Consider the following 18,329-nt stretch of genomic DNA (forward strand, 5'->3'; position numbering starts at 1 on the left):
TTCTGCTATTCAATCTACACCCTTGGGGTAAAAAGAATTAAATTGCGGCATAGTCTGTATCGGTACGTGTGAGATACACCTTTCCAATTTTTGGGGCGCATCTACCACCGCCGAGGATTGCAGGGTGTTTCAGTTTGCCTCCTGCCTGTTCCGAACTCCTCCTACTCCTCATCCTGCCTTTAGGGTACAAAAAATAGTAATCGGGGCCTAGTCTGAGTCTGTACGTGTGAGATAGATACACCTTTTGATATCATATTTTCTATTCCGCTATTCAATCTACACCCTTGGGGTAAAAAGAACTAAATTGCGGCATAGTCTGTATCGGTACGTGTGAGATACACCTTTCCAATTTTTTGGGCGCATCTTACACCACCGAGGATTGCAGGGTGTTTCAGTTTGCCTCCTGCCTGTTCCGAACTCCTCCTCCTCCTCATCCTGCCTTTAGGGTACAAAAAATAGTAATCGGGGCCTAGTCTGGGTCTGTTCGTGTGAGATAGATACACCTTTTGATATCATATTTTCTATTCTGCTATTCAATCTACACCCTTGGGGTAAAAATAATTAAATTGCGGCATAGTCTGTATCGGTACGTGTGAGATACACCTTTCCAATTTTTGGGGCGCATCTTCCACCGCTGAGGATTGCAGGGTGCTTCAGTTTGCCTCCTGCCTGTTCCGAACTCCTCCTACTCCTCATCCTGCCTTTAGGGTACAAAAAATAGTAATCGGGGCCTAGTCTGGGTCTGTACGTGTGAGATAGATACACCTTTTGATATCATATTTTCTATTCCGCTATTCAATCTACACCCTTGGGGTAAAAAGAATTAAATTGCGGCATAGTCTGTATCGGTACGTGTGAGATACACCTTTCCAATTTTTTGGGCGCATCTTACACCACCGAGCATTGTAGGGTGTTTCAGTTTGCCTCCTGCCTGTTCCGAACTCCTCCTACTCCTCATTCTGCCTTTAGGGTACAAAAAATAGTAATCGGGGCCTAGTCTGAGTCTGTACGTGTGAGATAGATACACCTTTTGATATCATATTTTCTATTCCTCTATTCAATCTACACCCTTGGGGTAAAAAGAATTAAATTGCGGCATAGTCTGTATCGGTACGTGTGAGATACACCTTTCCAATTTTTTGGGCACATCTTACACTGCCGAGGATTGCAGGGTGCTTCAGTTTGCCTCCTGCCTGTTCCGAACTCCTCCTACTCCTCATCCTGCCTTTAGGGTACAAAAAATAGTAATCGGGGCCTAGTCTGGGTCTGTACGTGTGAGATAGATACACCTTTTGATATCATATTTTCTATTCCGCTATTCAATCTACACCCTTGGGGTAAAAATAATTAAATTGCGGCATAGTCTGTATCGGTACGTGCGAGATACACCTTTTCAATTTTTGGGGCGCATTTTCCACCGCCGAGGATTGCAGGGTGCTTCAGTTTGCCTCCTGCCTGTTCCGAACTCCTCCTACTCCTCATCCTACCTTTAGGGTACAAAAAATAGTAATCGGGGCCTAGTCTGGGTCTGTACGTGTGAGATAGATACACCTTTTGATATCATATTTTCTATTCCGCTATTCAATCTCTACCCTTGGGGTAAAAATAATTAAATTGCGGCATAGTCTGTATCGGTACGTGTGAGATACACCTGTCCAATTTTTGGGGCGCAACCTTCCACCGCCGAGGATTGCAGGGTGTTTCAGTTTGCCTCCTGCCTGTTCCAAACTCTTCCTACTCCTCATCCTGCCTTTAGGGTACAAAAAATAGTAATCGGGGCCTAGTCTGGGTCTGTACGTGTGAGATAGATACACCTTTTGATATCATATTTTCTATTCCGCTATTCAATCTACACCCTTGGGGTAAAAAGAATTAAATTGCGGCATAGTCTGTATCGGTACGTGTGAGATACACCTTTCCAATTTTTGAGGCGCATCTTCTACCGCAGAGGATTGCAGGGTGCTTCAGTTTGCCTCCTGTTCCGAACTCCTCCTACTCCTCATCCTCATCCTGCCTTTAGGGTACAAAAAATTGTAATCGGGGCCTAGTCTGTGTTTGTACGTGTGAGATACACCGTTTTATAAATTTTTTTCTATTCCGCTATTCAATATACACCCTTTTTGAGTGTAAAAAATTAAATTACGGCATAGTCTGTATCGGTGCGTGTGAGATACACCTTTTTAAATTTGTTTGGCGCATCTCCTTCCACCGCCGAGGATTGCAGGGCGCTTCAGTTTGCCTCCTGTTCCAAACTCCTCCTACTCCTCTTCCTCATCCTCATCCTCCCTTTAGGGTACAAAAAATTGTAATCGGGGCCTAGTTTGTGTTTGTACGTGTGAGATACACCGTTTTATACATTTTTTTCTATTCCGCTATTCAATATACACTCTTTTGGAGTGTAAAAAATTAAATTACGGCATAATCTGTATCGGTACGTGTGAGATACACCTTTTATATTTGTTTGGCGCATCTCCTTCCACCGCCAAGGATTGCAGGGCGCTTCAGTTTGACTCCTCTTCCGAACTCCTCCTACTCCTCTTCCTCATCCTTCCTTTAGGGTACAAAAAATTGTAATCGGGGCCTAGTCTGTGTTTGTACGTGTGAGATACACAGTTTTATATCCTTTTTTCTATTCCGCTATTCAATATACACCCTTTTGGGGTGAAAAAAACTTAAATTGCGGCATACTTTGCATATTTGACTGTGAGATACACCCGTTGTATTTGTATACTGTTTTTCTATTCCGCTATTTAATAAACACCCTTTTGGGGTAAAAAAAATTAAATTGTGGCATAGTTTGCATATTTGACTGTGAGATACACCCGTGCGATACTGTTGTTGTTTTGTTCCGCTATTTAATAAACACCTTTCTAGGGCAAGATCATAAATTACAGAAATATGAGGAGACCATCAAATAGGGGCTGTGGCCTGGGTCGTGGTGCTGCTGGTAGAGCTCCTGTTGCAAGGAGAGGACGTGGTCAATCTGTGCCAGCTACACGCACAAGTGAAACACCTTCCTCAAGTGTGAGTAGGCGACAGAACCTGCAGCAGTATTTGGTAGGGCATCATGCGCATCTAGAAGTGATGAGGCCAGAACAAGTAGAGGCGATAGTAGATTGGGTTGCTGCTGACAGTTCCTCCAGTTCCTTCACATTGTCTCCCACCCAGTCTACTGCAGAAAGGTCAGAGTTGGCACCTGCAGCCGATGTCCAACCATCTTTCACCTCACCCCCTTGCAAATCAGACAAGCAGTCTGAGCCCCAAGCCATACAGCAGTCTCTTCTTCTTTTTGATGACTCTGTCAGCAGGGTTTCCCAGGGCCATCCACCTAGCCCTGCCCCAGAAGTGGAAGAGATTGAGTGCAGCGATGCCCAACCACTTATTTCTCAAGATGAGTACATGGAAGGACCATCGCAGCACGTCTCCGATGATGACGAAACGCAGGTGCCAACTTCTGCGGCGCTCAGAATTGTGGAGACCGACAAGGAGGGCAGGGGTGAAGACTGGGTGGAAGATGATGTGGAGGATGATGAGGTCCTCGACCCCACATGGAATGAAGGTCATGCAGGTGACCTGAGTAGTTTGGAGGAAGAGGCGGTGGTCGCACAGAGCCACCAGCACAGCAGAAGAGGGAGCAGGGTGCAGAAGCGGAGCGGCCATGCCCTAGACACTACGCCTGCTACTGCCCAACGCAGCAAGGGACCGAGCGCACCAAAGCCAGCTCAAAGGAGTTCTCTAGCGTGGAAGTTCTTCAGAAAATGTGCTCATGACAGGACACGAGTGGTTTGCACCCTGTGCAATCAGAGCCTGAAGCGAGGCATAAACCTTCTCAGCCTGAGCACAACCTGCATGATCAGGCATCTAAGTGCAAAGCACGAGCTGCAGTGGAGTAGACACCTTCAAAACCAAGAAAGGTCTCTGGCTCCTCCTGCTTCCTCTTCTGCTGCAGTCTCGGCCTCTTCATCCACCTCTTTAGATGATCTTCAGTTTTTACAGAAGAAAAAGGAGAAGGACCTCCACTTGAAAGGATGACTAATGAATCGTTTGATGCATGTGTCTTTACAGAGGAAGACGTTCTAAGATTGCTGTCTAAAGTGAAGACAAATAAGTCACAGGGTCCTGATGAGATACACCCAAAATTATTAAAAGAGCTTAGTGGTGAGCTGGCAAAACCATTAACAGATTTATTTAACCAATCATTAGTAACAGGAGTCGTCCCGGAAGATTGGAAATTGGCAAATGTCGTGCCAATTCACAAGAAAGGTAGTAGGGAGGAATCGAGCAACTATAGACCAGTGAGTCTGACATCAATAGTAGGCAAATTAATGGAAACCCTATTAAAGGATAGGATTGTGGAACATCTTAAATCTCATGGATTGCAAGATGAAAAACAACATGGGTTTACTTCAGGGAGATCATGTCAAACAAATCTGTCAAACAAATCTTATAGATTTTTTTGACTGGGTGACTAAAATAATAGACGGTGGAGGTGCAGTAGACATCGCATATCTAGATTTTAGTAAGGCTTTTGACACTGTCCAACATAGAAGACTTATCAATAAACTGCAGTCATTGAGCATGGACTCCCATATTGTTGAGTGGATTAGGCAGTGGCTGAGTGACAGACAACAGAGGGTTGTAGTCAATGGAGAACATTCAGAACAAGGTCATGTTACCAGTGGGGAACCTCAGGGATCTGTACTGGGACCAATTTTGTTTAATATCTTCATAAGTGATATTGCAAAAGGCCTCGATGGTAAGGTTTGTCTTTTTGCTGATGACACAAAGATATGTAACAGGGTTGATGTTCCTGGAGGGAAACGCCAAATGGAAAAGGATTTAGGAAAACTAGAAGAATGGTCAGAACTCTGGCAACTGAAATTTAATGTGGATAAGTGCAAGATAATGCACCTGGGGCGTAAAAACCCAAGGGCAGAATATAGAATATTTGACACAGTCCTGACCTCAGTATCTGAGGAAAGGGATTTAGGAGTAATTATTTCAGAAGACTTAAAGGTGGGAAGACAATGTAATAGAGCAGCACGAAATGCCAGCAGAATGCTTGGATGTATAGGGAGAGGTATAAGCAGTAGAAAGAGAGAAGTGCTTATGCCGCTGTACAGAAAACTGGTGAGACCTCACTTGGAGTATTGTGCGCAGTACTGGAGGCCATATCTCCAGAGGGATATAGAAACTCTGGAGAGAGTTCAGAGAAGAGCTACTAAACTAGTACATGGATTGCAGGAAAAAACTTACCAGGAAAGTTTAAAGGACCTTAACATGTATAGCTTGGAAGAAAGGAGAGACAGAGGGGATATGATAGAAACTTTTAAATACATAAAGGGAATCAACTCAGTAAAGGAGGAGAGCATATTTAAAAGAAGAAAAACTACCACAAGAGGACACAGTTTTAAATTAGAGGGGCAAAGGTTTAAAAGTAATATGAGGAAGTATTACTTTTCTGAGAGAGTAGTGGATGCATGGAATAACCTTCCTGCAGAAGTGGTAGCTGCAAATACAGTGAAGGAGTTTAAGCATGCATGGGATAGGCATAAGGCCATCCTTCATATAAGATAGGGCCAGGGACTATTCATAGGATTCAGATATATGGGGCAGACTAGATTGGCCAAATGGTTCTTATCTGCCGACACATTCTATGTTTCTATGTTTCTATGATACCGGCACCTGCCACCCCGCAAACAGACGATCTGTCAGCAACACCACCACCTGGGTCACCAACCATCTCCACAATGTCCCGTGGAAGCGTTCAGCTTTCCATCTCCCAAACACTTCAGAGGAAGAGGAAGTACCCCCCTACCCACCCGTGATCCCTGGCCCTGAATGCCAGCATTTCAAAATTCTTGGCCTTTGAAATGCTGTCATTCCGTCTGGTGGAGACGCACAGTTTTAAAAGCTTTATGTCGGTGGCTGTCCCACAGTACGTCGTGCCAAGCCGCCACTGCTTTTCCAGGCAAGCCTGCACAACCAAGTGGGGGAAAAAATCAGGTGTGCACTGCGCAACGCCATCTGTGGCAAGGTCCACCTAACTACCGATACGTGGACCAGTAAGCATGGTCAGGGGCGTTATATCTCCCTAACGGCACACTGGGTAAATGCAGTGGCGGATGGGCCTGAGACGGATAGCAATTTGGCGCATGTCCTTTCACCACCGAGGATTGCAGGGCGCTTCAGTTTGCCTCCTGTTCCTAACTCCTCCTACTCCGCTTCCTCATCCTCTACCGCCTCCTCATCCGGACAGCGTAACACCTTCACCACCAACTTCAGCACAGCCAGGGGTAAACGACAGCAGGCAGTTTTAAAACGTGCCTGTTTGGGGGAAAAACCACACACCGCGCAGGAGTTGTGGAGGAGCATGGAACAGCAGACAAATGAGTGGTTGCTGCCAGCGAGCCTCAAGCCCGGGCTGGTGGTGTGCGATAAGGGGCGAAATCTCATAGCAGCTGCAGCGTAACTTCGGCCTTCCCGCTCACCGCCTCATATGTGACATGCCCACAAGGGGGAACTCCACCTTGCACATGCTGGAAAGACTGTGCGAGCAGCAGCAGGCCATAGTGGAGTTTCAGCTGCAGCACGCACGCGTGAGTCGCTCTGCAGAACAGCACCCCTTCACCACCAATAACTGGGCCTCCATGCGAGACCTGTGTGCCTTGTTGCGCTGTTTTGAGTACTCCACCAACATGGCCAGTGCCGATGACGCCGTTGTCAGCTTAACTATCCCACTTCTATGCCTCCTTCAAAAAAAGTTTCGGGCGATGATGGAAGAGGATGTGGCACAGGATGAGGAGGAGGAGGAGGATGAAGAGGTAACATTTCCAAGGCTTCCAGGGCAGTCATTCGCAAGTGGCTCCGAGGGTGGGTTCCTGCACCCACAAACGCCAGGGATACAATTGTCCAGCAGGGGCACAGTTCTGGAGGATGAGGAGATGGAGGAGGAGATGGAACCATGTTCACAGCAGGGTGGCACCCAGGCCAGCTCATGGCCATCACTGGTGCATGGCTGGGGGGATACAAAGGACACGGACGATACACCTCCCACAGAGGACAGCCTTTCGTTGCCTCTGGGCAGCCTGGCACACATGAGCGATTACATGCTGCAGTGTCTCCACAACGACCGCCGAGTTGCCCACATTCTAACTTGTGCTGATTACTGGGTGGCCACGCTTCTGGATCCCCGTTACAAGGACAACGTACCGTCCTTAATTCACTCACTGGAGCGCGATCGCAAGTAGACGCGATGCTGCTGGCATTCCCACCTGACAGCGGGGCCACAGTGGAAGCACAAGGCCAAGGAAGAGGAGGAGGAGGAAGAGGTCGCCAACGCAACCAGGGCACCGCCAGCAACTCAGAAGGCAGGGTTAGCATGGCCGAAATGTGGAAAAGTTTTGTCAGCACGCCACAACAAACAGCAGCACCAGCAGCTCATATGGAACGTCTTAGCAGGAGGCAGCATTTCACCAACATGGTGGAGCAGTATGTGTGCACACGCCTACATGTAGTGAATGACGGGTCTGCCCCCTTCAACTTCTGGGTCTCCAAATTGGGCACATGGCCTGAGCTTGCCCTTTACGGCTTGGAGGTGCTGGCGTGCCCTGCAGCCAGTGTATTATCTGAACGTGTATTTAGCACGGCTGGGGGCGTTATCACAGACAAGCGCAGCCGCCTGTCCAGAGACAATGTGGATAGGCTCACGTTCATTAAAATGAACCAGGCATGGATCCCACAGGACTTTTCCATACCTTGTGCAGAATAGAGATGGATACCGACCTTACCCAGCCATTGTTATATTTTTGATCTTTCTCACTCTTTTGGGGTGTTAAAATGACTGAAAAAAAGCAGTGTTGGCTACCTCGTCCTCCTTCACCGCCGCTTCCACCTACACCGCCACATCAACCGCCACCTCAACCTCCCTCCTACTCCATATGGGCCTCGTCCTTCACAGATGAAGAAAATTGTTTTATTTTTCTGTTTTTTTTTTTGTTGTTTTAAGTTATTTCCCTATCCACATTTGTTTGCAGAGCACTTGCCATGCTCTTAACTACGTTTTGCTGCCATTTGCAGCACTCTAGCCCTTTCCATTGGTGTCTTAGAGCCATTTTAATGCCTGAAAGTTCAGATCCCCATTGACTTCAATGGGGTTCGGCATCCGGGTAAAGTTCGGAAAAAGTCCGGGACACGGACCCGGACTTTTTTTTCAAGTTCATCCGAACCCGCCGAACACGGACATCAAAGTGTCCACTCAACACTACTAATAATACCATTTTCATTACTAAAGTCTTGTATGTGGTCCCTTAACATCCCCTCCAAAATCTTGCAGACTGCTGATGTTAGGCTGACTGGCCTATAGTTACCCGGGATATATCTCGGGCCCTTTTTAAATAATGGTACCACGTTGGCTTTTTTCCAATCAGCTGGCACCATACCCGTCTGTAAACTATCCTCAAAGATCAAGAATAATGGTCTGGCAATCACCTGGCTGAGCTCTTTAAGAACCCTCGGGTGCAAGCCATCTGGTCCCGGTGATTTATTTATGTTAAGTTTCTCTAGTTTAGTTCTAAGTCTATCTTCTGTTAGCCATGGCGGTATTTCCTGAGGTGTGTTGTTTAGTTTGGCCTTACAAGCTGGGTTAGTGTAGCCCCCAATTCTTTTGTGAAGACTGAAGAGAAGAAATTATTTAACACTACCGCCTTTTCCCTGTCCTCTGTGGCCAAAATTCCCTTATTGTCTTTTATGGGGCCAATGTGTTCTGGCCTCGCTTTCTTACTGTTTATATACTTAAAGAATTTTTTGAGGTTCTTTTTACTCTCTTCTGCTATATGTCTCTCGTGTTCTATTTTAGCCGCCTTGATTTCGTCTTTACATTTCTTATTACACTCTTTGTAATGCTTGAATGCTGCCAATGACCCCTCAGTCTTGTATTTTTTGAAGGCCTTTCCTTTAGCATTAATATGCATTTTTATGTTGGAGTTTAGCCACCCAGGGTTTAGTTTTGCTCTTTTAAATTTATTTCCCTTTGGAATGCACTGGTCAATCCCTTTGTTAAGTATGCTCTTGAAGCACTCCCATTTTTCCTCCGTGTTCTTTGTTCCCAGGGTTCTATCCCGTTTGATATTTTCTAGCAGAGAGCGCAGTTTTGGGAAATTGGCTCTTTTGAAATTCAGTGTTCTTATATTGCCCTTGTGTTTCCTATTACTATAATTAATTCTGAAACGAATTGACCTATGGTCACTGTTTCCTAAATTGCCCCGTATTTCTATATCTGTGAGCAGGTCTGTATTGTTGGTAATTAGTAGGTCTAGTACCGCATTGTTTCTTGTCGGTGCATTCACCATCTGACCCATGAAATTGTCCTGCAAAACATTTAGGACCTGCCGAGCCTTGGCTGAATGCGCAAATTCCTTCTGCCCAGTCTATATCTGGATAATTAAAGTCCCCCATTATAATGACATTTCCCATTCTTGCTGCCAATCTTATCTGTAAAAGGAGGTCCGCCTCCCCCTCCTTCCTCTGGTTGGGGGGCCTATAGCATACGCCCAATATTACCTTCCCCACAGTGCCTTCCCTTTGAAGTTCTACCCATAGGGATTCTGCCTCGTCCATAGCTCCATTATTAATATCATCCTTCATATTTACCTGTACACTGTTCTTAATATACAGACATACCCCTCCCCCTTTTTTACCTTCTCTATCTCTGCGATAAAGGGAATACCCCTGAATGGTCGCCATCCAGTCATGAGAGCTGTCAAACCAAGTCTCTGTTATCCCACAAAATCGAAGTCCTCCTCAAACATCAGTAGCTCCAGATCTCCCATCTTGTTAGCCAGGCTTCTGGCATTGGTATACAAGCCTCGTAATTTTGAACGGTTACATATATCCTCATTTGATGTTTTTAGGCTGATCTCTTGATTTTTCCCCATACCCACCCTGGGTTTAGGAGCTCTGAACACCCTTCCGCTAATGCCCCCATTTCTGCCCTCTGAATCTTGCTTTCCACTGGCTAATTCTACATCTGTACCCTCCCCCCCATCACCTAGTTTAAAAGCCCCTCTAAATTTGTGGCCATCCTCTCACCCAGTACAGCTGCACCCTCCACATTTAGGTGCAATCCGTCCCTACCAAAGAGCCGGTGGCCAACTGAGAAGTCGGCCCAGTTCTCCAGGAACCCAAAACCCTCCTTACTACACCAGCTCCTCAACCACTTGTTAACTTCCCTAATCTCCCGCTGCCTCTCTGGTGTGGCTCGAGGTACAGGTAGTACTTCTGAAAATACTACCTTGGAGGTCCTACTTCTCAACTTAGCGCCTAAGTCCCTGAAATCGTTTAGGACTCTCCATCTTCCTCTGCCTATGTAATATTTTGTGTACGAGTTCCAGTTTTCATTTTACATGTCTTTATATTTTTCATTTGAATAGTGTTCAAGCTATTCAGCAAAAGTATGATAACAGGGTTGGGACAAACCATATAACTGCTTGTGGTTTATAAAAAAAGTCAGATTGTATTCATATGGTTTAAGGCGCCTTCATACCTGTCTAATGCATTGCTGTGCATTACTGCACCCACTGAATGTGTGTTTTTTTAATGTGCCACAATGCTTAAAATATTTGACAGGAGCCTTTTTTTAATGCAGGTTACCAGAATACAAATATGGTTCCCATTTTGAGCATTGTGGTGCATGCATGCACATTTTGAGTAATTTACAAGGTGCGTTGGGGTGCAATTTAATTTAATTACACCCCACTAGCAACCGTACATTACTGTACTTTGCAAGGACCTACCTTTTTCCAAAAGAGAAAAAAAAAAAAATAGTTGTTAAAATATGTTAGCTGGAGCTAAACTTGACTGAGCTATTTACTTAAAGTTGATTTTAAAGTATGGGGTTAATTTACTTGGAGAGTGAACTGGAGAGTGAAAAATCCGGGCCTTTTCCATAACTCTCGTCTTTTCTTCTACATAGTGAAACCTCACAATTACATCTCTTGGAGCTCCCCCACCCTGGCTTCGATATCCTCCCACCCTGTGCACTCTGTCGATTTGTAAGGTTTCTGGGAGCTCCTTTCCCATCATAGGGTTAAAGAGACCCCATACTACTGTTATCAGGTCTTCCTCTCCCTGTTTCTCTGGTAAGCTCTTTATTCACACATTTTTTCTTCAACTTCGATTCTCCTGGTCTTCTAATTTATATAGTAGGGAACAATAAGCTGTCTGCAGTAGTTTCATCTGTTTTCTTAGATTGTCCAGTAATCAGCTGTGTACATCTATCCTCCCTTCCACGTCCTCTACACGGCCAAGTACCTGTCCAATATCTGCCCGGACTGCTGCTATATCCGATTTCATGGATGCTTTCACTTTAGCCAGTAGTCCCGCTAATGCTTCTTTAATAAAAGGTAGGCTCCACGCCGCCATCTCCTTCCATTAAGACTGGACTCTCCCTTTAGGGCCTCCACTTGAGGTCCCCCTTCAGTAATTTTGATCTAGTTGCCCCTAGGCCAATTTTTTTTTTTTTTTGCTTGCAATGATTGGGTATTCTTTACAAAGTGAAATTTCACATCCAATAACGACTTTGGCAAATGCCCTTGCAAATTACAAATGCATATACAAAGTGAACAGCCTAATTTCTAGAGTAAATCAAATGCTTTGTCTGAAGGTATCATTTTCCCCCTTGAAGACATTAGGGGCAAAGTCTTATAATTTAGCTTAGATATGTCCATTATTTTCATTTGCTTGCTTTTTTTGCATACAGCAGGTAAAATATGTAAGTTAGGCATGAAGCACATTACACAGACAAGAAATGTAGAAAATACATTGAAGAAAATATTTTAGCTAAGCCAGTCCCTGTCTCTTGCCTTCATTTCTTTATCATAATGGATTATGTTCTATTTGTGGTCCCTGCTCTACCTCCTAAAAATATTCTGGAAGTGTTTAAAGCAGTAGTAAAGTCCACTCTGTGATTTTTACCCTCAGGGAAGCCTTACCTGTAGGTAAAAATCACAAAGCAGACTATCTGTAAAAACCAGTAAATAACTCCTAAATGTGCACCTTTTAGGAGATATTTACCCTGGATTCAGCCGTGACGTCACCGGCGCATGCACATTGAAGGTCCGGCATACCGTGCCAATCTTCAGAACACTGTGTTGTAACCAAGAGCTCCCACATGGATGCGCCAGAGTGATGTCATCGCAGCTTCAGCCACTCACACAGCATGGGTCCACGAACCCAGCAGGAAGACCGGTGGAAGATGGAAGCCCTCTCAGGATTGACAGCCCATCACTGGAGGGCTTCATTTTAAGGTATTTCATAATTTGCTAGTATGTGATGTATACTAGCACATTATGCTATTATTTTGCAATGGTTTACTACCTCTTTAACTGTTTTTTATACTAAGGATGGCCATATACAATTATTAAGATAAGCAAATATGATGGTAAGACATCAGACAATCTTAACTAGCTGCATTATTCCCTGTAAATCATCCAGTGCTGTGTAGAGTTATACGAATGAAGGATGGAATAACAAAGTTAGAAAATCTGTGTACACCATAACAAGTGCTTCCTATGTGATGGAATGTTCATCATTACTCCCTAGGGAAAGTCTTCACCAAATGCCACAAGCCATTTTTGAATCATGATAGAATAAGCCATGTGTGGTTGCAAAAGGTAATTAAGAATGAGCCTGTGTGCTCTTTATAACATTTAAGCACCAACCCTGGAGCACTAGTTCAGTATGCTTACATTTTAACAGATGTCTTTGCCTGCATCTTCCTTTGGTTGTGGAAAGATACTAAATGTTGCAAACAATAGCACTATGTCATTTTATGTAACACTCCAATGCACCACCAGTATGCTCCTGTGCCGCAGAGCACAGAAGCACCACAATGTGTGTTGCACTAGCTGCAAAAATAAATGCAACATGTACTAAGTTTTTGTGTGTTTGGGGGCCTTACAGCCCAATCATTTCGAGCACGCTGCCCGACACAAGGTGTCACAATGTGCAAGAAAACTTGTAAGCTGCAGCACAGTGCATTATGGTGTTGACCTGTCATAAGTCATAAGGGTTGCCATTCATGACCCAGTGTATGTTTTCACCCAGAAGGAGCAAACCACACTTCTGACTTTGCTTGAAAGGTGGATGGTCTTACATGGTGTCTTTTTTATGGAGCTTAAAGCACACGTAAACCCAACGATTCAACAGTTTAAAAAAACAGTTACATTTGCAGCACATGCCGGGAATGTAACTGTCACATTAGTTGTGCTCTCAATCAAACTGTTCACCATCCAATGGCTGGTGACATACCAGATCACAGGTGCAGGAACATGGCACTTTAAGTTTAAACAGAGGCCAAGATGGCCTCTTCCTTGACTGAAAATGATGGGAGGGTTTCTCTTCCATCTTAATTATACGCTGAGCTTCAGTTTCTGGTTGTTGCTAAATCTGCCATTTTAGTTTAATTCTTAGTGATTTTTGGCTTTAGAAATCCCACAAAAAATTTCAACCGCTATACCTGCTGAGTTACTTTCAAACATTGAGTGTTGGGCTGCTAAGGAAATGAAGATTAAAGGTATTAATCCATCCATAGGGGAAAAAGAAAAAGACTTATATTACACATTCATACATTGGAGAGTGAAAATTTGAAGTTAAGATATGAATGGTGTTTTCTGGCATGTCACACAAAAACACAGAACTAATACTGAAATGCACCTTTAAAAATGTTTACAACAATTCGCCATTATTGATTGATATAACCAAGTTCTAACAGATGCACAATACTTTCTATGTTATTTTCCATTATTGTTTGTGCTTGGATCTCATCTTGGTAAATTCATTTGCAGTAAGATAGTTTTTCAGAATTATTAGTATTGCATGTATTGCATGGAAATCTGCTCTCCAGTGTACACTATAAATTGTACAACCCGTGTAAAGCATTTCTTGCACATACTAGACAAAGTAGCTTGTGTCTAGTGTTGCACAAACACCAGTCAACATATTAAAATAATATAGCTTGGTGGAACAGGATGATTGTCTGCAGTAATGATGGAAGTCTAACATTTATTACAATAGGAATGAGGAAATGCCAAAAATACATTATCCACTAGAATCTTCCCTACAGGGTTATTTTGTGTAGGGAGAGGTGCAAGCTACATCCTCTTGTAATTACAACCTCTACTTAATAGTTTCATAATTAAAATTTTTATACCAGCTTTAATTTCTGTCACAAGAAAGCTAATGAGTTGTGAGGCAACCCTTATTCCAAGACATATGAGCTTGCGAGCCACTTTTCCTAAATTTTATTATGTGAGATGAAAATTATCAAAATTGTCCTAAAACATTCTCTTTCAAATTAGGGCATAGTTTATCAATTCATACAAATAGACAAAGTGTTTGTTTGAAATTTATTTGCAACTTTTATTCAGAAACAAGACCAAAACTTGTTTAGTGGCCTAGTTTAAAGATAACAGTTACTATGACAAGTTAATAAATTTAAATTACATTAAAGTGGATCATATAAACAAAGCAATTTATATGTTCACAATCTCATTAAGAGATTTTAATTTATATATATATTTATTTGAAAAATAAACACTGCCCAGTGTCAGATCTGCCAAGCCCAAAACCAAGCCCATGAATGTGGCTAAGGTATAATGATTTTCTCAAGAGCCAAGCCCTTATTAAAAAAATATAAAAAGCTGATTCTGGTCCTTCACAGGACTTAAGTTTAGCCTTCTCTTCCATCTGCTTCTGATCTTACACGCTATCATCCCCAAGAACCACAATGAGCCAAAGTCAACAGTCATGTGCTACCAAGCCTGGAAAGGCTGGTGCTGGAGGTTTTTGTGGAGTTCGGAGCGCTGGAGGTTCTTGTGGAGTTCGGAACTTTAGTAGTTGCTCAACTGGTGGTGGGTACGGCAGAGTCAACTTCTCTTCATCTTCTGTGATACGATCTGGAGGGCCTCAAAGTTACTCTGTGCGCCTTGGTGGTGCAAACAGTAAATATGGCACAAACAGCCTTTACTGCTTAGGAGGAAGCAAACGGCTTTCCATAGCCACTGGCACCAATAAGGGAATAATCACAGTGGGCAAAGGATTAAGCTTCAGTGGTGAAAATTTTCCTGTTTGTCCACCTGGAGGTATCCAAAATGTTACTGTCAACCAAATCCTCCTTCAGCCAGTAAAAAATGATATTGATCCAAACATCCAGAAAGTCAGAACACAAGAAAGGGAGCAAATTAAATCTCTCAACAACAAATTTGCATGCTTCATAGACAAGGTAAGTCAAATGTGCTCAAATGCTAAGTAAAATGGTTGCCTAAAAAATGTTATATAGCTTTCCTAACCGTACTGACTGTTTAACCCTTACAACTGTTTTAGGTCAGATTCCTTGAACAACAGAATAAAATTCTGGAAACAAAATGGAAGTTTTTGCAAGAACAAAGTAAAAAACTGGCCAACATGAAAGACAACATCAAACCATTATTTGAGATGTACATTAGCAGCCTTCAAAGACAACTTGATACTACCAAGAATGAAAAATGTCGTCTTGAAGGAGATCTGAAAAACATGCAGGATGTTGTGGAAGATTTTAAGGCTAAGTAAGTGAAACTAGGTTTCTCATTTTGCATCAGTAAATAATATTCTTTATCAACTTGTCATCTTTCCTAACAAGAATCAACTGCAATATTTAGAAAATTGACATAATTATTGGGGTTTAAAAAAAATATGCTTTCAAACATCTTCAGTCCTGTATGTGTTAAATAGTTCAATATGGTAATTACTAAGAACTTATGTTTACCTTTGTTTGCAGATATGAAGAAGAGATTAACAAACGTGCCTGTGCTGAAAATGATTTTGTATCTTTGAAAAAGGTATACTTCAGAACAGTGGCTGAATCCTAACGTAATGTAGTTTGACTTCCATCCTTTATTATTGTATCTTAAATATTGGGTTTTAATTTATTCAATTTTTCTAGCTGAAAATAAATCCTACAATACTCAGTAATTCTGGGTTAATTTTAAATGTAAAGTACATGAACTGATTGTATTTTACTGAGGAGCTTAACAATATGTTAATCGGTAAAATTCTCTCTGAAGAAGAAAGGAAGGAATAATTTGTTTAAATAGAAATGTACCTGACAACAAAAATACATTTATTTGATCAATCCTGCCAAAATATTATATAAAGACATAATATATGGAAGGTTTTTTCCGTGTGTGAAAAAGCCTTCTCAATACTGTGTTCAGTTGGATTAATTTGAAGTGTAATATTTAATAATGTAGCACTAAAACTGTATGCAGTCTCCCTACTGATGTACTGCTAGTATAGTTTAATTTTAAACATTAAACCTGAACTTTTAAAAAAAGGAATAGACATAGATACAGAGATTAAATACTCCTAATACTCCTATGTGTTTCCTGCCACAGGACTTATGTTTTTGAAAAAAGGAAAAAAAATATTTTATATAGCTATACACAAAAGTTTTGCCTTAGACTTTTTTTTTTAAACTGAATGGATTGTTTTACAAGGTAAGGGTTTGCATATACTTTAGGTTACAGTTACAGATCTTGTCCTGACCGCAACCTGTTATTGGGCAATGAAAGGAAAAACAGCAGACATGTGCTTGTCTCTCTGCCACTTTGCTATCTCATCCTATAAGCATATCCATTGTTAGCACTCAAACACTACAGAACACTTGTTTGACTTCTTGTGCTACTTCTCCCTGCCCCAGTCTGAGCTCTGTTGTGCAGAGGATTGCAAGAAAGAGATACTAATCAAATACAGGTGCTTCCCCTGCTTGCTTATAAATACCTAGAATAATATAATAAGGATAACTAAACCCAATAACAAAAATTTAATATAATGCAATGTACGATCCTTAGATGTGGTTGCTTCATTCATTTTCCCTTTTTCAAGCTAGGAGTATTTTCAGCAAATACAGAAAATACAAATACAAAAATGTTGATCTTGCCAGAAATGCAGTATCCTTGTCACTTCTTGTGAGCTGCACCAAAGAATGCCTTCCTTTCTAGTTATCTTTGGGGTAAACTACCAGTTGCCCTGCCCCCCCCCCCTTTCCCTATGTAATGGAAAAGATGAAATACAGACATGTTTGTAGTCCATATGGGGAGAGCAGACTAGAGTGACAACCATGACTCACTTCATAAATATAGTGGAGAAGGGACATAGCCACCCAGCGAAGTGTGTTGTTTGCACTAGTACCAGGTGAAAATGCTAAAAAGAAAACAAATGCAGCCAACACACCAATGCCTAGTAAGCTGCAATATTTTACATTTTTGGTTTTGTGCTTGGATAGACTTCAATTAATAAAGTGCTACAATTATATATGTCCTTTATATCTGCCTGGAGTTGTAACGCTCCTGCGTTTTTAGTATAGGCTGGATTTGCAGCTGCAAAATCTCCACTCAGTAGTCATGTAGAGATGTGTTGAATACCAGATCCAACTCTCCAGGACACATCACCGTGGGCCTGTCAGCTTCAACATACAGATATATACACACTCAATGAGATGTTCCTGGAGTGATAGGATGTATATGATAGTATGAAGGTGATGTGCTGAAGGGACAGGTGTGAACAGTGACAAGGATGGTAATCACTTGATAGGTTTGTATAGGAGAGTTCAAGATGGTATTTAGGAATGCAGATAGGTTAGTATCGAGTATGCTAATAGGTGGTGAGGACAGCAGATGACAAATACAGGATAGAGTAACCCAGTGCAAGGATAGATAGTAGTAGACAGTAGAGCTAGCAATCTATGCAGTAGTGCAGATGATAGATGGTAGTAGGCTCAAGAGCTAGCAATCTATGTAACAGTGCAGATGATAGGATAGTATGGATAGGTAGTAACAGTCCTTAATGTGCATAGGTAGATAGTGCAATAAGGTTATGGAGGGTTCCCCTGCGGGGTACTTATTACTTGTAATGTTAGTAGTTTAGAGAGGTCCAGTAGATGAGGAATGGTCCGGTAGCGAGTTACAGGGATCAGTAGCGAGGTTCCGGTCTGCTCCAGGCAAAGGGAACGGCTGGAGGCTCCGATCGGGAGACAGGCCTGAAAGCATGTGGACATCAAGGCAGGTTGAACGAACAGTGTGAGTGAGACCGCCGGCGGTTGAAATAGCCGCTCTGCGGCGCTCAGCAGTGGCATCATCGTTCTTAAAGGTATATGCGTACCACCTGAAGAGAAAGGTGGGACGCATTACAGAGGAAAGTGGTGATTAAGGGTACCGAAGGTACCGGAATCTTACAGGAGTCCACCTTCAATGTTTGTTTCCTAGAAATATACCAAAAACTGAACATGCTTTGGG

General features: G+C 42.7%; 2 protein-coding genes across 2 annotated transcripts in view; both read left to right on the plus strand.

Annotated features, from left to right (window-relative positions):
• LOC309545287 (uncharacterized protein) overlaps window positions 1-18,329 on the plus strand; it is a gene marked incomplete at its 3' end in the record, with an annotated part of 724,166 nt that overhangs the window by 328,830 nt on the left and 377,007 nt on the right. The window lies entirely within an intron of this gene.
• Window positions 1-18,329, plus strand: part of LOC309546731 (keratin, type II cytoskeletal cochleal-like) — a gene marked incomplete at its 5' end in the record, with an annotated part of 105,031 nt that overhangs the window by 70,379 nt on the left and 16,323 nt on the right. Inside the window, 3 exons of the mRNA XM_082246431.1 lie at window positions 14,758-15,280; window positions 15,382-15,602; window positions 15,815-15,875. Of these exons, the coding sequence (XP_082102557.1) occupies window positions 14,758-15,280; window positions 15,382-15,602; window positions 15,815-15,875 (805 nt within the window). The remainder of the gene's footprint in view (window positions 1-14,757; window positions 15,281-15,381; window positions 15,603-15,814; window positions 15,876-18,329) is intronic.

Source organism: Pelophylax lessonae (assembly GCF_965119305.1).
Source record: "Pelophylax lessonae genome assembly, chromosome: 2".
NCBI lineage: Eukaryota > Metazoa > Chordata > Amphibia > Anura > Ranidae > Pelophylax > Pelophylax lessonae.